This window comes from Phaenicophaeus curvirostris, chromosome 9, assembly GCF_032191515.1.
Source record: "Phaenicophaeus curvirostris isolate KB17595 chromosome 9, BPBGC_Pcur_1.0, whole genome shotgun sequence".
NCBI lineage: Eukaryota > Metazoa > Chordata > Aves > Cuculiformes > Cuculidae > Phaenicophaeus > Phaenicophaeus curvirostris.
Window position 1 is genome coordinate 12,282,501 of NC_091400.1, and position 22,174 is coordinate 12,304,674.

Consider the following 22,174-nt stretch of genomic DNA (forward strand, 5'->3'; position numbering starts at 1 on the left):
CGACCTGCTCCAGTGTGCTACCTGTGTAAATAGTTACCTGTGTTAAATCATCTAAAGTAATTAAGCTCATTACTGGATTTCGTGCTACAAGGTCTGGGTGCATAAACCCTTAGCACAAAACATCCTTTTATTTTGCTAACCGCTTTGAAGTAAAACTGCACCAGAAAGGAATTGTCCTCATGACTTGTATTTTTCATCATTTAGTCATTAAATAGTCATGGATATAAACCTATAAAGTACCTAAACTGAACCTTTTAACAATCCATGAGCAATACTATCATTTCTTTAATAGAACTCGCTGACTGTGCCTTTCTCAGATGCCATTTGTCATTTTCAGCGTGCAATAATCAATAACTTGGCTTTGAAATAAATAATATAACAGTCACAATATATTATCTTTCAGGCTGCCCTTATACTAACCATAAAACAAGACTTGGAAAGATGAGAACTTTAGGTAAATGCCAAAAATGAAATAACTGAGAACAGGAGCTAAATGAACAAGAAGCTCCACGTGGTTTCCCTTCCCAATTCCTAGGTACTTCCCTTCCTTCTAGGAAACTATGTCTACTTACAAAATAAAAGCAAGAATTTGTGATCCTCTGAGTTCAGGTTTGGGACAAACACTGCCGCCTCCATCTCCCTGCTGCGGGGCTGGTGCAGCACTGCTCTCCCAGGCACCGGGTCAGCAAGCTGTGTAAGCACCGGCACCACAGCAATTAAACACATGCTAAGTTTTAAACATATGATTGTTACATTAAAATCAATAGGGCCCAAGAGCGCACCTAAGTTGAACGTGTATCTAAACCAGCTGGAGTCTAGAGAAGCAGCTCCATGATGAGGTGGTTGAGTCCCACTGAAGGTTTTGGGACCTTCCTTGGGCGCTGTGAGAGCAGGTGGCAGCACAGGCCCATGGAGCAGAATGTGAGGACAGCGCTGAGTGTGGTGGCCAGCCCTGCAGGGACCTGGGCTGTCCAGCTCCAGCACAATCCTTGCACCAGTGTGATGTGCTGTCCCTCATCTCATGGATGCCTTGGATGGAGCCTGTTGCAAAATCTAGACGTGTCTGTAGACACTGGCGTAAATCCAGCCCCAGTGTCTACACTGGGGCCGGATGGGATTCATCCAAGGGTATTGAAGGAGCTGGCAGATGTGCTGGCCAAACCCCTTTCCATCATCTTCCAACGGTCCTGGAAGACTGGGGAAGTTCCACTGGACTGGAGGCTGGCTGATGTTGTGCCCAACTACAAGAAAGGTCACAGGGAGGACCCAGGAAACTACAGGCCTGTCAGTCTGACCTCAGTGCCAGGGAAAGTCATGGAGCAGGTGATCTTGAGTGCTATCATGAAGCACATGCAAGAGAACCGGGTGATCAGGCCCAGTCAACATGGGTTCACAAAAGGCAGGTCTTGCCAGACTAACCTGATCGCCTTCTATGACCAAGTGAGTTGGCTGCTGGATGAGGGAAAGGCTGTGGATGTGGTCTTCCTGGACTTCAGTAAAGCCTTTGACACAGTTTCTCACAGCATTCTGCTTGAGAAACTGTCAGCCTCTGGCCTGGACAGGTGCACACTCTCCTGGGTGGAAAACTGGTTGGCTGGCCAGGCCCAGAGAGTGGTGGGAAATGGTGTGAAATCCAGCTGGAGGCCAGTGACAAGTGGGGTTCCCCAGCGCTCAGTGCTGGGTCCAGCCCTGTACAATGTCTTTATCAATGACCTGGATGAAGGCATCGAGTGCACCCTTAGCAAGTTTGCAGACGACACTAAGCTGGGTGGAAGTGTTGATCTGCTGGAGGGTCGGGAGGCTCTGCAAAGGGATCTGAACAGGCTGGACCGCTGGGCAGAGTCCAATGGCATGAGGTTTAACAAGGCCAAATGCCAGGTCCTGCACTTGGGGCACAACAACCCTATGCAGTGCTACAGACTAGGAGAAGTCTGTCTAGAAAGCTGCCTGGAGGAGAGGGACCTGGGGGTGTTGGTTGACAACCGACTGAATATGAGCCAGCAGTGTGCCCAGGTGACCAAGAAGGCCGGTGGCATCTTGGCTTGTATCAGAAACGCCGTGGCCAGCAGGTCCAGGGAGGTTATTCTCCCTCTGTACTCGGCACTGGCGAGACCGCTCCTCGAATCCTGTGTTCAGTTCTGGGCCCCTCACCACAAGAAGGATGTTGAGGCTCTGGAGTGAGTCCAGAGAAGAGCAACAAAGCTGGTGAAGGGGCTGGAGAACAGGCCTTATGAGGAACGGCTGAGAGAGCTGGGGTTGTTTAGCCTGGAGAAGAGGAGGCTGAGGGGAGACCTCATTGCTCTCTACAACTACCTGAAAGGAGGTTGTGGAGAGGAGGGAGCTGGGCTCTTCTTCCAAGTGACAGGGGACAGGACAAGAGGGAATGGCCTCAAGCTCCGCCAGGGGAGATTTAGGCTGGACATTAGGAAAAAATTCTTCACAGAAAGGGTCATTGGGCACTGGAACAGGCTGCCCGGGGAGGTGGTTGAGTCACCTTCCCTGGAGGTGTTTAAGGCATGGGTGGATGAGGTGATAAGGGGCATGGTTTAGTGTTTGATAGGAATGGTTGGACTCAATGATCTGGTGGGTCTCTTCCAACCTGGTTATTCTATGATTCTATGAAATGCTGTCTGTCTCCTCTCCCACACGATAAACCCTTCATGTGATAAACACTTCTACTCAAAAGCGATCCTGCACTTTCAGCTCTGGGGCAGGTTGAAGTGGGGAAGAAATGAGACCTTTTTCAGGCTCAGAAAAGCAGACTTGAGAGCAAAGGAGCCCCTAACAGAGCTTTTCTTCTGAGTGAAAGCTCAGGAAGAAGTTTGCATCAGGGTAAAACCTCCACACCATTGGCACTGCTGACATCTCCTGGCACTTGCCCACATCCTTCACTCCAGAAGGGAGCGTTGTACACAGGAGCTGACAGAAAGGGACGTTCCTGCAGCTGTGGGCTTCCTCCCACACCCGAGCCACCAAGCAGGGCAGGGCTGGGCAGCCACGGCCACTGCAGTCCCCATCTCGCTCCCTGGGGCTAATGAGGGAGAGAGACATGGGCTCCTGCCTGGCAAAGTTAATTTAAGTGTGGTTCCAGGACTGCCCACTGAGCTTTGCAGAGGTTTGCTGAGAGTGGTGGTTCAGCTCAGAGGCAGCATTTTCTCAGCCATTTGAATGGCTTCAGTGTCTCTTCCCAGCTGAGACCTCTTGTTGGAAGCACTCCTGAGCCACGGTGATGCCCCACGGCAGGGCCATGGAGGAAGGCACTCGCTGGCAGAGGGGAAGCCATCAGGATTCTTCCCCACAGACCTTCCTCTGTCACCCCTCATGCTATTTAATTGCTGAGATTTAGATATGAACCACAGAATTTCCTGTCCTCAGGTCTGAGCAGCCTTTGTCACTCTTATGGTTTGAAATAATGATAATAATTAAAGCCACACAAGCTCCGTGTTAAAGCATTTGCATCCCCTGCCACAGGTGATGTCGATACAGCCCCAGCACATGCCACCCAGATGAGACACTTCATCTTTACCATCCTTTGGAAGTCACTTAATCACCCGTCCTTTCCCTGCCCTATCTTGGCTGCCAGGTCTTCAGGGCAGAAATGGCTAGAGGAGCAGTGGGTTAGTGCTTCAGACAGTGAAGTCCCAGCCTTGCTTGGCTCCCCAGCAGCTCTTATCAACAACAATAATTCATTTTGTCTTTATAAGAAGAGGAAAGAGGAAGTTTGAAGGAAGTGGTTTGCTTTCATTTGTTCTTTTACTTTTGAGCAACATTGAAGACTACAATTCAGGTGACGAACTGGGAGAGGCCAGGCAAGGAGGTAACTTCAAGACCTCTGAGGTAAGATAACTGGAGTCTGCAGAGCATTAATTATAAGTAAAGCTGGCACGTGAATCTAAAAATAGCATCTCTAGTGCTGCGCGTGTATGACTGGTATTAAAAATGAGTGATTTAAAAGAAAGCGCTTCACCCTTGTTGCCAGCCAGGAAGGTAGGTCTCCAGTATTCTCAGACTTAAATGCTGCCAGTATTTCACATTAGGATAGTCATAAAGTTAAAGGTTAATAGGCTGTACAAATGACAGAGTTTAAAGGGAAAAATGAAGATAGGAAGATTTCCGGCACTTAGGGATCATTTTAAAAATGAAGCTCCTCCGCCTAATGTAATTTCTCCTATGTTCTTTCTCACACTGTTGATCATTACTGAAAAAAATTCTATTTGCATAAGTGCTTTCCCCTTCACTGCCCACCTCCATTTGCTTTTTGGATCATTGGTGCTTCCTACAGGATGTGTTGAGTTGCGGTCCTGCTGCCTGCCGTACCAGACTGCTGCCGGGAGAGTGTCATGGAGTAGAATTAAAGCCATGGCCTTCGGAGGGGCCAGGAGACCCGGAGCACGAGGAAGGCTTCCATTTAATTGAGGGCCATTAGAATTGGCAGGCTAAGGAGAAAGGCAAACACGTGTGTTGCTGGAAATGGGATTTGGTTGTGCAGTTTCAGATTAGACACTGTGAGTGGCAGAAGCGTGTTGCTGCGTCAGCCCTGGTGCCCTGCACGGCGTGCACTTTGTTCTCTGACACCAGAGCTGGCAATCAGAGTCTAACAGGCAGTTAACATGACTAAGACAAATACTATTACACAGAGGCTGCCAGTTATCACATTTGCTTTTGCACTGATGAAGAAAAACTCTCCCTTGGTTTCTGCCTAAGCCCTCTCGAGCAACTGCAGAAAGCTGTGCTTCTCGTGGCACTCCTGGGGCTGGAACTGCAGTAAAGTGTGGCTCTTAAAATGTCCTAATTCTTGGGTGGCCCAAACGCTCTTCTCTCCATCTGATCAGTTCCTGCTGAGTCTCAGAACATTCTATGGTGGAAAGTGGTGCTGGAGGCATCCAGTCCAGCCTCTGAGATCTTGTCCCAGGTACGGCTGCTACATGCACAGTAAGGTTAAACTACAACAAGCGGTTGGCAATGAGTGCAAGTACCTTCCAGCCAACGCTTATTCGCAGTGCTTTCATCATTCCTGCAGGTGACTGACAGTTTGCTCCGGGTACTGCTGAGGTCTGGCTGTGCAGACTCTGGGTGTGTGGTCTGGGGGGCAACTAAAGAGTCTGGGCTCTGCTTGGCATCGATGGCTGGTGACATGTGATGCCCCCCCGAGTGCCTCTGGCCATAGCTTTTCTTCCTCTGCATCTTCCAGCTCTTTTCTACTTTTCTACACCATGTCCTTAAAAACCTCCTGGGCCTGGGAGATGCTCAAGAAGCCTGATGCTCCTGTTTTGCTGTACACCAAGCAGCAAACAGGTATGGAATAAATCTGGCTGCTGAGTAAATGCCTCCTCCACTCTGGAGCTAAAATGAAATAGAGAACAGACCATGCCTTGGTGTTCTCTCTGGCAATGAATTCAATGCCTCTACCATGGAGACTCTTGGATCTGCACAGGAAGTTCATGAAGTTGAAGGAGATGATCCAGCAGAGCTGTTTTGAAAGCTACGATGGCAGGCTTCATGTTCCCTGTGCATGCTGTGAGGTAAAACCTCGAGAGCCCTTGGTGGCAAATGTTTTAAGGCTTACTACTGCTCTTGGTGTCCTGCAACAGTGACCCAAGATGGCAGCAGAGCCATTTTCTGCTGTGAAAAAATACACAGAGCATATTTCCATAAATTCCTATGGAATTTCTAGGAATATTCAGCAGTGAGATCATGTCTTCTTCCTTTCATCTCTGTCTGAGTTTCTATATTCCAGGTTTCTGCCATGCTATGTATCTTCCTAATGCTGTAACATGAATTTAGCAGAACAAGGTAACATCCACCACTTGCGTAACAGATGTGCAAGCATCATGTTTATTTTGCACCTGACAATGCACAAAACATGATAAAAGTATGTTTAAACTGAAAGCAGAGGTAAACTCACCATAACCTACCTCCTTGCTCCTTTCTGCAGGGACAGAAATGCTGAATGAAAGAAAGAAAGGGATTGCAAGAAGTAAAATGGTTCAATGCATTCTCAATAATTTCTTTTACCTTTGCTTGGATGAAAAACTTTTGCAAGATCTCCAGTAATAAATTTGCAGAGCATTTTCCTCATCTGAAATGATCAGTCATGCTCTGCCTTTGGGAGAGTTTGCAGCTCCACTTTCCATGCTCAGGACCTCTTGCTCTGCAGCAAACTTTTTGGCTCCAGATACAACCACTGCAAGGAAGAGGTGTTTTTCATGCTGAGCCTTTGTCTTGGAGTCAGAGACAAAGACCACTGGACTGGCTGGTGGAGCCCTTCATCCCTGCATCGTTGGACACTCGCATAAGCAGCTCTGTGGAGTGGGTGGAACTGCTTGGGTGAAGAAGTGCTCACCTAAAAGCAAAGGGTGCTTTCTATTTGGTCCTTTGTAATTTCTGGTCCTTAATGCATTTTTTACAGTCAGATGGAATGGTTATAATGTTCCAAAGTAAAAGGCAGTTTTCTTTTGAAAAAGAGGCCATGCCTAAAAGTTGAGCGTGGAAAATGCTGCCTGTAGCCTTTTATTGGCTTCACTCGCTGTAATAGATCTGCCTTGGATGCCAGGAAAAGTATAAACAAATGGCAGGGTATTGGTTTTTCAATAACAAGGTTTAAACCAAGGTTATAAAAAGCATATCCTATCTGAGGCTATTTATGAAACAATTAATATTGTCAATGTCTTTCCATCTCCTCCGAGTTACACGTATTGCATAAACTTTGATGTATTTCTAAGAAGTACCAAAAAATACCAACTGAAGAATAAACAGGGCAGCACGCCAGTGCTATGGGAAAGGGAAATGATTTCCATGTCTTCTAACAGAGTGCTTTGACATTAAAATAAAGCAAGAGGTAATTCTCTTGAGTTTGCCTGTGAGGACTAGGGGCATGGTAGACAAAAGGTCCCGGGTTCAGCTTGTAATCTCAGGGTTTATATGCAGTAAATTATTTTGTTGTTCAGGAGTTTTTACAATACCTGTGAGACTTGAATTCTTCGTTCTGCCTCTCGGATCACACCAATGGGATGAGATTCAACAAGAGCAAGTGCTGGGTCCTGCACTTGGCTCACAACAACCCTTTGCAGCTCCAGGCTTGGGAAAGGGCAGCTGACCGGAGGAGAAGGAGTTGGGGGTGTTGGTTGACAGCAGCTGAACATGAGCCATCCATGGCCCAGAAGGCCAATGGCATCCTGGGTTGTATCAGAAAGAGCGTGACCAGCAGGGCAGCGATTGTGCCTCAGTACTCAGCACTGGTGAGGCTGCACCTTGAGTCCTGGGTTCAGTTTTGGGCCCCTTATTGCAAGAAGGACCTTGAGGGGCTGGAGCGCATCCAGAAAAGGTAACAGAGCTAGGGAAGGGAATGGAACCCAGGGATTACGACAGGTGGCTGAGGGCCCTGGGGTTGTGTAGTCTGGAGAAGAGGAAGCTGAGTGGAGACCTCACCACTGTCTACAACTGCCTAAAAGGAGGCTGTGGTGGGGTGGATGCTGGGCTCTTCTCCCAAGTAGCAAGTGATGGAATGAGAGCAAATGGCCTCAGGCTGCACCAGGGGAGGTTAGATTGGCTATCAGGAAAAATTCCTTCACCAAAAGGGTTCTCAAACACTGGAAGGGGCCCCCTGGAGGTGTTCAAGGCCAGGTTGGATGATACTTTGAGTCCCTGATCCAGTGGGAGGTGTCCCTGCCCATAGCAGGGGATGGAACTGGATGGGCTTTTAAGGTCCTTTCCAACCCAAACCATTCCACAATTCTAAGGTGGAAAATCTGTTCCTAGGCAAACGTGAAAACATAGAATCATAGAATGGCTTTGGTAAGAAACATTTTAGTAAGAAATCAGGCATATTTTCCCAAGCAAAGATTATTGTGGCAGCTTCGCGTTCCTGTTTCAATCGCCTCCCCCACCCTTGTCTGGCACCTGAACGTTTCAGAGCTGCTTATCAATAATCCTCTGTGTGTCACAGTGCTGTGAAGCACTCCAATCGATATATTATCATTTCAGGGCCTGATTATGATGGTGAAGGGCATTATCAAGGACATTTGGATATCCTGATCAGTGTTCTGCAATCTCTGATCAGCTCCAGCGCTTTACAATCATACTCTCTGGAACAAAATAAAATCAGAGTCTCTAATGAGACAGACAGTGCCTCGTCCTCTCGTTCATGCAACCCATGTTGCCAATAAACAAACAGAAAGCACCTGCACGTTTGCCCCAGACTCTTAGCACACCCTCTACTCTTCACTCCGTCACCACTCTCAGGCACAGCCACACGTGACAAACTGCTCATGGTGTGCACTGGATGCAGTTTTCCTGGCTGGAATATTTGAGGCAACAGTGATCTAGAGAAAACGGAAATATATTAAAAAGGGGGTTGTTTTTTTGATGACAGCCTTACACAAGCAGGTGATAGGTGAGACGAGAGGGAATGGCCTCAAGCTGCGCCAGGGCAGGTTCACATTGGACATTAAGATGAACTTCTTCACCAAAAGAGTTGTCAGACCCTGGCAGAGGCTGCCCAGGGAAATGTGAAGTCCATGTTCCTGAAGGGGTTTAAAAGCCAGGTAGGTGAGGTGCTCAGGGATCTGGTTTAGCAGTGGACAGGGATGGTTGGACTCAATGATCTCAAAGGTCTTCTCCAACCTAGGGATTCTAGGATTCTGTGGTTCTAAGTAACTTAGATCTCACACTCAGGGAATGATATGCATTAGGCTGCTGAGAAGAAACATTGCTTAATATGTTATGGTTATTTTTTTGACAGTTCTCTTGCTCTTTATGTACTCAGCAGTACTTTCATGTGTTACAATTCATGCATAGGCCTAGCTGAAATTGTTCCACTTTCTGTCATACATATTGCTGTTGTTACTGTTGTTGTTGTTATTAGTAGTAGTAGTACCCCTACTCTCCACCTTGAACAAGATGTTCAGTCGTACACAGTCCCTTTTCAATGTTCTTTCTTTCCTGATATTCCTCATGGATCCTTAATGACAAGCCAAAACTCTGCCTAACGGAAAACAAGGTGAAAATGTCATTCTTGGTTCCTAGTAAGCTTTGTTAGCACTTCATGGCTGCTCCTCACATTTCCGTATGATGAAGGAGTCTCAAGCACCGTTCTGGACCACACAGCTGAACTGGTCGTGTCCCTGGCACTTAATGCCAGTCTCTGGTTACACAGAAAACAGCAGTGGAACTGTGTCGGCTGTGGTGCTAGTAAATCCGAGTACAGGAGGTGTTGCACGACAGCATCTCTTAGTCCTTCTGCTGCTCTCCATCAGCATCGCTTTAATTAAGTTTACCACTGATGAATTTCTGGTACATATTGCTAGGGTTTAACTAAAATATATTAAAAATGTTCTCTGCGTAATGCTTTCTATTAGATTTATAGTTTTTCAACCACATAAAAAAAGAAGCAATGCGTCCTGCATCAATGTAAAGCTGTGACTCAGGGAAGGATGGGTTTGGATCTGGCTTTGGAGGAAAGAACTCTTTCCCCAGTGCAATCACTACTTGGCATCTGATGCTCTATCTTATCTATATCTATATCTATACCTATACCTATATCTCGATCTTTGTGTGCTTGTAATATGTAATATGTAGCATATAGCAAATCATATAACATATAGCATATATATTATATGCATAATATAAAATGCATTGTTATTTATAACTTATATATAAAATATATAAAATAACATATATAAAGAGAGTGGAAATAAGAGGTTTAGTTATCTAGGATAAGGTTTTCCCCAGAAGGTGTAGACACATTATGAGGAAAAAAACCCAGAACCCTCCTTTTTTCTGTTGTGTTTTGCAGAGCTGGCCAAACAGAGTCCGTGCACTGCGGCAGGGATGTGAGTGCCTGAGTTGTCTATGTGTCTGAAGACAAGATGTCTTGTTGATGCCCCAGCCAAAAGAGGTAGATGGAGCCCCCTGTGGTGCACTCATCACTGGGGCTTCTTGGGATTACTGAAGCACTGAGCTTGGCTGAGGAGTGGCCTTCCTTGGGGACTGGCAGGTAAGACAGATCCATTAATAAGTGCAGAGCACACTGAGGTCTTGACAAAGCAGCTCTTTTGGAAGCCCCAGATGGCCCTACCATTCAGTTATTTTGCAAACCCACCAGCTATATCAAGGATCTGCTGGCTCAGACCAAGCTGATTCTGATTGCCGTGCCATTTATAACAAATGTGCTTAGGGAAATGAGGGTGATCTCGGGATCTTCTGAAAAAACTCCAAATACTGCTCAAGCTCAGGGTGTACGTTCAGCATAGTTCCTGTACAAGGGATCTCTGATGTGAGCACGAGAGTCTTTACAAGTAGCTGGTTTTTGAGTCAATGGGCTGTGACACTTTTGAAATCAATGGTTATTTAAAAACTCCTAAAGCTTCAGGTTGTCCAGGAGCTGCGTGCACAGATGTTGGATCTACCTAGATCTGTGCTGGCTCTGCAAGTGAAGGACTTGGCTCTGAGGGCTGAAGGGTGAGTGGGGACTATGACTCCTGTTCTAGCCAGGCCAGTAACACAAGCACCATGCAGGTCTACAGCAAGATTTTGTTTCAGTAGGAGCTGAAAATCCAGCACTTTTCAGGTGTGGTTCCAGGAGTCTCTCAGATTCTCACAAATAAGCTATTTGTGACCACAGAGAGTGACCTGCTTATTTAGGATTTCACCAGCACTGATGTTCACGTAGTTTATTTTGATTTCATTCCTTTTTACATTCTACCTGATACCTCAGTTTACAATGTGATATGTAAGCACCAGTCTTCACATTTAGGTCAACAAGCTGCAAAGTTACCATCTCTCTGTTGTCCTTTGGATGTTTCTGTCCTGTCCTGCATTGAAACAAGGAAGATGAGTTCCAGTACATCTGACCCTTGGATGAGATATCAAAGAACAGCACATGTTCTGCCTTGGAATCCCCTAGCACTGCTTTGCATAAGTGATTTCCTCCAGCTGTCCTCTGTTCTGTGAGTTCACTTGTGAAAGAGATAATGCGTGCACACATGACTAATACCCACACAACGATGATCGGGCTCTTTAGGGAACAGACTGGGGGGCAGGGCACGATGACAAAAGCAAGAGATGCATTGTACAAGCTTGCGATGTCTTTATAGCATCACATCACCTGCAGAGCACGTAGGTAGTGCTGTGTGAGACTGCTCAGATCACATCCTTGGCCCATCAGCACCGTCCCTGTGCATTTATCTCATGTTAAGTGAGGGTTTCAACAGCACTCATTTCACAAAAACATCATGGCCTGGAAACGTTGCCTCTCTCCTGTAAAAATGATATCTTTGTGAGCCAAACACAGGGCTGCGATGGCCCTCAGGAATAAAAGTCTCATAAATTAAACAACCCACTTTCCTGGGGGGCTGCAAGGTTCTAGTATTCATCAGGGAAGACTCAGCCCGCCAGGAGGCTGCTGGAAAACAGAGCCTTACAGAGCCTTCCATTTAAAGGCACAAAAATGCCATTGTGAGGCATAATAAGGGAACAACTTAAACTCTTCCAAAATGCCTCTCAACCCACACACCTCACATATGCCCTGGTACGCTCACCCAGGTGAAACCCGAGACAGGCTACAAAGCATAACTCGCTTGTAGTTTTTCTGGTCTTGAATAAAACATCGTTATCAAGTGCATCCTGCAAGAGCCATTCCTTTTGATGAGAAAGGAGCATCCCTTTTCTGGGTAACCTATGTTTGTTTCCATCTGTGCCTTTCAGAAGAAGCAATTGAAAGAATGACAGAGAAATGCGATGTTTCTGAATAACTTGGGTTTTACGAAGTCCCTGATAGTGTGTAATGGTTTGCAGCAGGGAGGGGAGAGCCATTGACGGGGCTCCACAGTGGTTAAGCTTTGGCATTCACAAAATTGTTTTTAGCTGCCTGAGCAGTGTAGCAGCAGCTCTAAAATCTGATAGCGAAAGAATTCATTCTGATCACCTGGGAAAGAGCATGTCAACATGGGGCAAGCTGATAAGTGTGTTCTCATGCCTTCTTTCTTCTCTGCCTGAACATCCCAACCCTCATGCAAGGAGGTGCTTCAGTACTTCCCGTGGAAGAAGCTGTTTAAAGTTAGGCATGAAATTAAATGGATCCTCGAGGGATTACTGTTTTCCTTCTGTTTTCCTACAGTTCCTGCAGGGCTGAATGGTGCAGACACCCAGAGGAGAGCACAGGGCTGGTCCGGAGAGAGGCTCCATGGCAGGCTGGGTGAGAGGAGGTCCCACCACTGCCAGAAATCTTCTGTCTGAACAAAAGCAGCTGCAAACCTCATTGCTTCTGCCCTGCAAGTCCTGGCTGCCAGGCACACTCCCAGGTGGAAAACCAGAGGAGCAGGGGAACAAAGCACTGCGCTTTCCTCACCCCCTGGGGATGGAGAAGAGGAAAGCGAACCCAAAGTGAGAGAAGTTGGTCACCTGGGGTTACAGTGGGAGCCACTTGGGGACAGCACTGATGAGGACGGTGCGAGGATCAGTGTGAAATGCGATGCTTGCAGGCTGCAGCGGGTGCTTCTGCAGGTGCCCGGGTGCCAGGAGCACAGGAGGATGTTTGGGAGGTGAGGTCGGTGTGGGCCTCAGTGCAGGCACATACTTCAACTTGGCCAGAGCGTGGCTCATCAGAAAAATAATGAAAAAGAAGAGGCAGTGCTGAGAGAGGATAAATAAGGAGATAAATCACTTCACAATACAATGCGAGCCAAAACCTGCAAATAAACAATTAGTTTAAATCATATCAAGCACCTATCACAAACATCACATTTATACAATTGATCCATGTGTAAATTAGCCAATTAATTCTGAATTGGAACGCTAATGAAATAATAATTATCTGTTTACAATGGAACGGCACGAGTGCTGGTCTGGAGACAGAAATGACTGCAGCAAAATCCCCTCCACTCCGTCACCACCGGGTGTGGTGGGAGAGGGTCAACACCAGTCTTTAATGTCCGAATGTTGCGGGGGGGCGAGGGGGGGCATAAAGAAAATGCATAAATATGTGAGAAACGTGGGCTGCAAATGACAGGGATGTAGAAAGGCTCTTTTAGAACATTGATTGGAGTTTTTTTCTTTGTTAAATAAATAATTGCAAAGTTGGAATTCCTTTCAGCATCTTCAGGCTGCCTTGGTTTTCCATCCCTGCCTGTGTTTCTACCATGAGCAGTTGTTTACCTCAAGAGACTCAGAGGGATCACGACCTCACAGTTGCCAAAGAAGTGAAAGATGGGTGGAAAAGGATGGAAGCTTCAATACAGAGTGATTCTGGTGACTCATGTGTAAATCAAGAACATCTCTGAGATGGAGAATTGCACTGGGGTCCTCTGTAAGAACTTTGCACCTTTGTTGTTTTTTTTTTTTGCAAAAAGAGAAAAAATAACCCTCAAAGGACAGGTGAGAGACATGGCTAGGGGACTGTAGGCTGTTTTCTGTATAAAAACTCTTCTCCATCTCTCGTTTTTTCTATGTCTTTTAACCCACAGTTGAAGATTATTTCCACTTGAAATTGCATTTCTTTGAAAAAATGTCGATAAACTTTCCTTTGCCTGATGCCTTTAAGTGGAACAGTTGTTAGCAAGAGCAGAATATTTCTGGAAACTCCTATAAGCTGCTGCCACCCTATCCCCAGGATGGGTTTTGCTGAACTTTCATTCCTGCACCTCTCTGTTTATCCAATCTGCCCCTCGCAGGGACACCAGAGGTTCAGATACGGTCACAAAAGAGACAGCGCACTGAACAAAGTCACATACACTGAAGGTGTATGAAATATCATGCCTGTGCAGCCAAAACTATAATGTGATAGGATCTGTGTACATTTTCCCTGGATTTCTAACCACAAATGTTTGGGGGAAGGAGAACTCCTGAGGACGGCTGGCAAGCATTAACCCTGAGAAGTTCCGTTCAGATGAAAGATGTCTTCTTTCATACTACCAGGTGGGTGCCTTTAAAAGGGAGCACCAAGAGAAATAAATTGTGTTTGATCAGGGCACGAAAACATTTAACTGCAGGGTTTGTTGCCCCCTGTGCACATGTACACCCTTCCCAGCCTGCAGCTCCGCGTGTGCTGGGGCAGAGTCTCTGAGTGTGTGCTCACACATGGCAGATGTTTACATGCACAGCAGAACTAGGAGGCTCCTCTCCTCTCCTTCTCCTTTCTCCTCTCCTCTCCTTCTCCTTTCTCCTCTCCTCTCCTCTCCTCTCCTCTCCTCTCCTCTCCTCTCCTCTCCTCTCCCTCTCCCTCTCCCTCTCCCTCTCCTTCTCCCCCTCCCTCTCCTTCCCCCCTCTTCCTCTCCTTCCCCCCTCTTCCTCTCCTTCTCCCCTCTCTCCTGTCTCCCATCTCCGTCTCCCCCTCCCCGTCCCCTCCCGGTGCCGATCCCGGGCGATTCCCGCGGGCAGCCGGCAGGGGGCGCCCTACGAGCGGCGGCGGGATGGGGTTGGGGATGGGATGGGATGGGATGGGATGGGATGGGATGGGATGGGATGGGATGGGATGGGATGGGATGGGATGTACCCGGAACGGGGGCAGAGCGGCTTGGCCGGGTCGTTCTTTCCGCACAGCTTAGCTCAGCCCGGCATCCCGACACGCTGGTATCCCATTATCCCAGCATCTCGTTATACCGGTGTTCCAAAATCTCGTTATACCTGTATACCAGCATCTCGTTATACCGATACCCTGGTGTCCCGGCATCTCAGCATCTCGTTATCCTGGTATCTCAGTATCCTGGTGTCTCGTTGTACCAATACCCCGGTACCCCAATATCTCGTTATACTGGTATCCCGGTATATCCACATCCCGATACCCCGGCATCCCGGTATCCCAGTATTTAGTTATCGCAGTATCCCTGTATCTCGCTATGCCGATACACCGGTATCCCAGTATCTCGTTATCCCGGTATCCCAGTATCTCGCTATACCGGTTTCCCAGTATCTCGTTATCCCGGTATCCCAGTATCTCGCTATACCGGTTTCCCAGTCTCTCGTTATCCCGATATCCCAGCATCTCGTTATCCCGGATTGCCCGCATCTCGTTATCCCGCTATCCCAATATCTCGTTATTCTGGTTTCCCAGTATCTCGTTATCCCGGCATCCCAGTATCTCGTTATCCCCGTCTCCCAGCATCTCGCCACCCCGGATTCCCAGCACCCCGGCACCCCAGCACGCCGTTACCCCGGGGTGTGCCGGTCTCTGGCTGTCCCGGTGCCCCTGTTTCCCCGCACCCCGGTCCCCGCGGCCCGGGCTCTCCCATTCGCTGCCCCCGCCCCCCGCCGCTCGCGCCCAATCGCCGCGCTCCGCCCGCGCTTAACTCGGGTGACACCGCGGTCCCCGCGTCAGCGCCCGGCGCCGGGCTCGGCGGCGGCGGCCACCCCGGCTCCCCGCGGGTCCCCCGGCCCCGCCGCGCCCCGCCCGGAGCCGGGAGGATGCCCGAGACCGCTCGGGACCCGCCCGGCGCGCCGCCGCCCGCCAAAGACTCCTTCTACATCAAGAACCTGCTCGGCGGGGACCCCCCGAAGGCACAGCCCCGGCCGCCGCGGGCGCCGTTCGCCCCCTCGGGCGCGGGGAAGGCGGCGGGGGAGGGCGGCGGCTTCGCCCTCTCGCAGGTGGGCGACCTCGCCTTCCCTCGCTTCGAGATCCCCGCGCCGCGCTTCGCGCTGAGCGCGCACTGCCTGGAGCGAGCCCAGACCTGGTGGTACCCGTACGCCCTGGCGCCCGCTGGAGCCCACCTGCCCCGCACCGAAGGTACTGAACCCCCCCACCCCCCGCCCCGGGGAGCCACCGCTACCCCCCCACCCCGCCCTTCCGTCCCTGGAAGGTGCCGATCCCCTCCGGCCCCGGGAGCACCGCTCCCCCTGTCACCCTTCCATCGCTAGAAGGCACCGACGCCCTCCCATCCCTCCATCCCTGGAAGGCACCGATCTCCCTTCGATCCTTCCATCACTGGAAGGCCCCGATCCCCCTTCCCTCCTTCCATCCCTGGAAGGCACCCACCCCTCTTCCATCCTTCCATCCCTGGAAGGCACTGATCCCCTCCCATCCTTCCATCCCTGGAAGGCACCGCTCCCGCTTCCATCCCTGACAGGTACTGATCCTGTCCATCCTTACATCCCTAGAAAATACTGCGCCCCCCTCTATCCCTCCTTCCCTGGAAGGTACCACTCCGCTCCATCCCTCCATCCCTCCGTCCCTCCGTCCCTCCATCCCTCCCTCCCTCCCTCCTCGGGGCTGGCGCGGGGTCCGGGGCTGGTTGCGGGGTCGGGGGGTCCCGTCGGGGCGCGGGCGGTGACGGTCTCTCTGTGCCCCACGTTCCCCCCGCAGCCGCGGAGAAGGCGCTGCTGCGGGACGCGTCGCCGGGCTCGGGCGCGGAGCGGGACTCCCCGGAGCCGACGCCGAAGGCCGAGGGGGAACCGAAGGAGCTGGACTCCAAGAGCCCCGACGAGATCGTGCTGGAGGAGAGCGACTCGGAGGAGGCCAAGAAGGACGGGGGAGGCGCGGAGGACTGGAAGAAGCGCGAGGAGAGCCCGGAGAAGAAGCCGTGCCGCAAGAAGAAGACGCGCACGGTGTTCAGCCGCAGCCAGGTGTTCCAGCTCGAATCCACCTTCGACATGAAGCGCTACCTGAGCAGCTCGGAGCGCGCCGGGCTGGCCGCCTCGCTGCACCTCACAGAGACCCAGGTGAAGATCTGGTTCCAGAACCGCAGGAACAAGTGGAAGCGGCAGCTGGCGGCCGAGCTGGAGGCGGCCAACTTGAGCCACGCGGCCGCGCAGCGCATCGTGCGCGTCCCCATCCTCTACCACGAGAACTCGGGCGCCGAGGGCGGCGCGGGCGGCGGCGGCGGCGCCCCCGGAGCGCAGCCCCTGCTCACCTTCCCTCACCCCGTCTACTACTCCCACCCCGTCGTCACCTCCGTCCCGCTCCTGCGGCCCGTCTGAGGGGGCCGTGAGTACCGGGAGGGGGGGTGGGCGGGCGGGGGGCACCCTCGGGGGAGCCGCCGAAAGAGGGAAGAATTGGGAACGAAACCGGCGGGAGGGCGAGGAAAGCGCGGAGAGCGAAAGCGGCGCCGCGGCGGGAGCCCCCGGGCGGCCCCGGCTCCGGTACCCGCGGATAAAACCCGCCAGGGGCTCGGGGGCTTTAGTTTTATTTTTGTAATAAAAAGAAACAAAAGAAAAAAAAAGGATAACGATTAAAAAAAAAAAAAAAAAAGAAAGAAAGAGAGAGAAAGAGAAAAAATGCTCCCAGGCCACTCCCCGAGATTTGCCAAACGCTGCCGGGAAGGCGAATTTCTGCTCCTTTCGGCCCTTTCCCGAGCGGTCCGGGCTCCTCATCCCGGCCACTCAAACGCCAGCGGCTGCTCCTTTCGGCACCGATTCGCCTCTTCGCTCTCCCGTTTTTTGTACCTTTCGGTTTCCGCCGTGGGACTTGAAAACGAGCGAGAAATCCGGCCTCGAAGCGAGCGGTTAAACGCACCCGCCCGCCTCGAGCCAACCTTATTTATTATCGTTTCCTTAGGTATTTTTAATCCTTGTTCCTAATTCTTGCTTTCCTAGCTGTTGGGTTGTGTTGTTTGTTTTTTTTCCCTTATAAAATTATTTCGGTATTTTTAGGGAAAAAAAAACACCTGTACCTCTTGCTTTCTTTTGTACTACTAATTATTAATTATTATAATTATTGTACTTTTGAACTGTGCAATATTGTACGACGATTCTTAAAGCACTGCCTTTATTGGAGTGGTGAGGAAAGGGGTTTTAGCATTGTATAATTGCGTTCGTTCCTGTTGTACACGGTAAAATAAAAAAAAATAAATAGCGTTAAAAGCGAAGGGAAGCGAGACGAGAGGAGCAGGGCTGGGAACGAGCATCTGCCTGGCTCGAACGAATATAAACAGGGGAGCTCGGTGAGCCGGGCGCTTTAAGTGAAGGACAATCAACTTTAGGGTAATTTTAATTTATTTGATACGCTGTACAGTTTTCTTCTCAAGTCCATCGAGTGTGTGGATTTTAATAGGCAGGAATCAAGCGAGGAGGGGACGCCCTTCTCTGTCCTAGTGTCTGCTCACCTGTTGTCTGACGATCGTTTGCTGTCTTCCCCGGGGGGTGGGTTGGTTTCTTTTCTTTATTTCATTTAAATTTTCCCCCTTTCGGTTGTGCACTCTGCCCTCTCGCTTTCTGTTATGGGACCCGTCCTGTTTTTAACACAGCCTATATTGTTATAAATTTAATGTTGTGGTGGAAGAAAAAAAAAATCAATAAAACCCGTTCCTTATCATTTTTTTTAAGTGTGGCTTTGGAGGGGGAAAAAAAAGGAAAATAAAGGGAGAGGAGTCTGGGAGCGGCGCAGGGAGATCGATGATGGGATGGGATGGGATGGGATGGGATGGGATGGGATGGGATGGGATGGGATGGGATGGGATGAGATGGGATGGGATGGGATGGGAAGGGAAGGGAAGGGAAGGGATGGGGACCCGTTCCCAGCCCCGCCGCGCCGGGACCATCGCGGCTGGGTCCCCCCCGGGCCCCGTTCTCTCCAGGACCTCCCGGCCCGGGGGGCGGCCCATTCTCGCCGGGATCCTGAGCCTGCAGCCGCCCCTTCCCTCCCCTCCCCGGGCTCCCCGGCCTCCCGGCCGCCCTGCCCTTCTCCCCTCGCCGGGGCTGTTCAGGGACTCTCCCGGAGGGGCCCCCGGGGCCGCGTTCGGCCACCATCGCGGACGCTCGGAGCGGGGATCGCCGCCCCCTGCCCGGCACCGGCCGCCCCACCGCGCTCAGGGCGCCTGGGGCAGGATTCCGGGCCGAAGAAATATAAATAAAACTCAGCCTTGCGAAAAGATAACGCGGCGCTTTCCTTTCGTTTGGGATAAAAACCCCGGCAATGGGTCGTAAATGAAAAAAACAAACAGAGCTGGGGAGCCGCCGCTCGCTGCCGCCTGTGTCGCCTGCAAACAGAGCGCGGCCCGGGCTGTTTGCGGTACCAACCCCGGCCCGAGCCGCTCGCGGCTCATTAAAAATATTGTTGTAATTGCAAATACGGGGTTTCCATTTTACAGCGCGGGAGAACGATGTTATCAAACGGCAAGGGAAAAAAAACCCGCAGTTATTTGTGGTGGGTGCCCACGGAACGATCCGGCCCCTGCCAGACTTAGCCCCCCCCGCACCCCCTCCCGGGCCGGGGGGCGGAGGGGCCAGCGCAGACCATGGCTCTTATTGGTATTTTATTTAAGAAAAAAAAAAAAAACAAACCACAAAACAACAAATTAAAGGGGAAAAAAACAAATGGAAGGGGAAAAAAACAAATGGAAGGGATGACAATCAAATGCAAGGGGGGGAAAGCAAAAGGAAGGAGGAGAAAAAAATGCAAAGAAAAAAAACAAATGCAAGGGGGAAACAAATGCAGGAGGGAAATAAATGCAAGGGGGAAAGAACAAATGCAAAGGAAAGAAAAAATAATTGCAAGGGGGAAACAAATGCAGAGGGGAAATAAATGCAAGGGGAAAAGAACAAATGCAAAGGAAAGAAGAAAATAATTGCAAGCTGGGGGGAAAAGCAAGAGGAAAAGAGCAAATGCAAAGGAAAAAAACCCCAAATGCAAGGGGAAAAACCAATCGAAGGGGGAGAAAAAGGGGAAGCAGAGCTCGGCTTGCCGCTCCTCGCAGGGAGGGGGATGTGGAGAGGCTCTCGGGCCCCGCGGTGCGTCCCAGGGCCGAGCCCCGCCGCCCCCTCGCCCCTCTCTCGCCGCGGGGCCGGGCGGGCAGGAGCCCTCGGGCCGGGATGCTCCGACCTCTCCCGAGCTTCGCAAAGCACTCCCGAACTCCATCCCGTCCCCGGACGCCCGGTGGAACGGGACTCGGTCGGCCTCGGCTCTCCCCGCCGGGGCTGCGGGACCGTGCGGGGGAGGACGCGCAGCGAGCGCCTCCGGGGCTGAGGAGAGGGACCGGCCGCCCAGGTAAACCCCGGGGTTCCCGGGGAGACCGGGTCGCGGGGTGAGCGGCCGCCTCGAGCCTCGGCAGCGGGGAAACCCGTTCTGGGGGTGGGGGGGGGCTGCCCGGCGGGGAGCTCGGGTTCCCCCGCGGCCCTCGAGGCTCCGCAGCGCCGGCCGCGGGTCGGGAGGGAGCGCGGCTCCCCGCGGCCGCTGTTTTGAGCCCGGCCGCACAGAACTAGCTCTCCTGTTTGTGGTCGAAACACACATGTATTTCTTTTATTTGGTAGTAAGCAGAGGCTCGCTGTGTACAGCAAACAGCGCGGGGGAAGATATAAACCCGGCGGCGGCCGCGCTCGGGGCGGCAGAGGAACCGGGGCCGGCGGAGGCTGCGCGGGAGCGGGCCGGGAGCGCTCCGGGAGCGGGCTGGCCCCGGGCTGGCCCCGGGATCCCTCCCAGGTGCGTACGATTTCTCCCTTCTCCTGGGAGCCCTCGACGGGACTGGGTAGGGGGGAAGGCTCTGCCGGCGCTCGTGCTAATCTCGGGATGGGAACGCGGGGAGGGGGTTCTCCTTCCCCCCCTCCAACCCCCAAATATGCTGCAAGTGTCTCTGTAATAATCGCTTTACTCTATCGACTCGGCGCAGCGCGCTAACGGAATGAGAAGCCCATTAAGAGCATTAACAGATTGGTCCAGCATAATGCTTCGGCTCCTATTGATCGCCAAACGTCTGTAAAATATTGTTTCAAACGAATCTATTGTTCCTGCGCGGTTCGGCGCTGTTGGTGACCTTGGTTTGTTCCCGCGCACCCCAATTCTCCTCCCGCGGCGCCCGACCGAGCGCCGACCAGGCGGGGGGACCCGAAAAAAAAAAAAAAAAAAAGGCGATTTGGCGTCAGAACCGCCTCGAAAACGCGGGGAACGACGGCGAAAAGCAGGGAGCCGGGATGGCAGAGGCCCCGGTCACGTTGGAGCCGCCGGGGAGCGAAGCGGAGCGGCCCCGGTCCGGTATGAGGCTCCCGGGGTCGCCGTCCCGGCGCTGCCGAGCTCCGGAGTTTTAAATGTATCTAAAGGATCGCTCGGGCTCCTCGGCTCTATTCGCCTCCGTGATGGAGTGGAACCATCAGATTTTCATCAAAGTTCTATTAAGTGAAACATAGGTTGCAGGGCACCCTCTGATTGAAACAGTTTAAATTTTAATTGTGTTTTTAATTTGACATATAGTTGCAGAAAGGAATGACACTACAACGCCAAGGGGCGGTCGATTTTCTTAATTTCTCCCAGAGGAATTGATGAGTCTATCAGGCCACTAGATTGGAAACACATTAAAGCTCTCTGGTTAGGTTGTTAATTGGAACTTGATGGATAGGGGGCCTCGGATAGGCTATGCTGATCCAATCTTCATGACTTTCTGTTTTCCAATAAATTACACGATTCATTTTCCAGCCACAGATTACATAAATTGTACACCTCTAGGGCTCTCTTTTTCAAATAGGGAGCCCTTTTTCCCAAAAGCCTATTGCGAGATGTCATTTGCACCAAAAAACGAGCGGCAGAGGCTCTTGAATGAAAATCGAAACATAATCAACGTTTATACTTAGAAAATTTATCGAGATCATTTTCTCTGGTATTCCCTTATTTTAAAGTTTGGACGCGCCATATATCATAATCCACACGTGTAGAGGGGGCTGTGTTTAATATTTATCGAAGCTTGATTCCGAGATCAAACTTGTTTATGACTTCATCTGTCATTTCGGAGGGAGCCTTCTCCCGATATTACGGCCGCTCAACAAGCCTATTTTCCGAGTGCTGCAAAAGCAGCTGAGATCAATTTTTATTAGGCTCCCTTTGAAAGCTTGCTCAGGGCCACTTTAATATCGAGCATTGTAATAATCTGGAGATCTAAACTTTAAGCGTTCGCTCTGTCTTTCAAAGTTTATCTTCGCCGCGGCGTTTGATCATCCGCGCCCCGACGGGACGGGCGGGGATGGGGGCGGGCAGGCGCGGGGTCCCCCCCGCACCCGCTGGTGAATATTGGATGAGATGGTAATGAGCGCGGGGCTCCTCGCCCTCCTGCCTCCCGAGCGCGGCGGCCGCTTCCCGAGCCTCGCCCGAAAGAGCGAATTCGGGGAAATCGGGGCGTTTTCCAGCTGTGGCCGGGCAGAGCTCCCCCCTGCCCAGAGCGCTTGGGCGTCCCCTGGCCAGCACTCGCCCCCCCGATCCAAGTCCATCCCATGGGCTCTGTGTGGGAGCCTTCCCCCGGGGTGGGGGCATCCTTCTGCCCCGGTGCAG

General features: G+C 51.2%; 1 protein-coding gene and 1 long non-coding RNA gene across 3 annotated transcripts in view; both read left to right on the top strand.

Moving 5' to 3' along the window:
• Positions 1-704, top strand: part of LOC138724226 (uncharacterized) — an 8,393-nt gene extending 7,689 nt beyond the window's left edge. For both annotated transcript variants that reach the window (XR_011337993.1, XR_011337992.1), the window contains exon 5: positions 404-704. This is a non-coding gene — a long non-coding RNA (uncharacterized lncRNA). The remainder of the gene's footprint in view (positions 1-403) is intronic.
• A 14,617-nt stretch (positions 705-15,321) lies between these two features.
• Positions 15,322-16,918, top strand: HMX3 (H6 family homeobox 3). The gene is made up of 2 exons (XM_069863844.1): positions 15,322-15,715; positions 16,292-16,918. Exons 1-2 carry the CDS (start codon positions 15,397-15,399, stop codon positions 16,903-16,905), a joined length of 933 nt encoding a protein of 310 aa, XP_069719945.1. The 5' UTR covers positions 15,322-15,396; the 3' UTR covers positions 16,906-16,918.
• Positions 16,919-22,174: the final 5,256 nt, after the last annotated feature.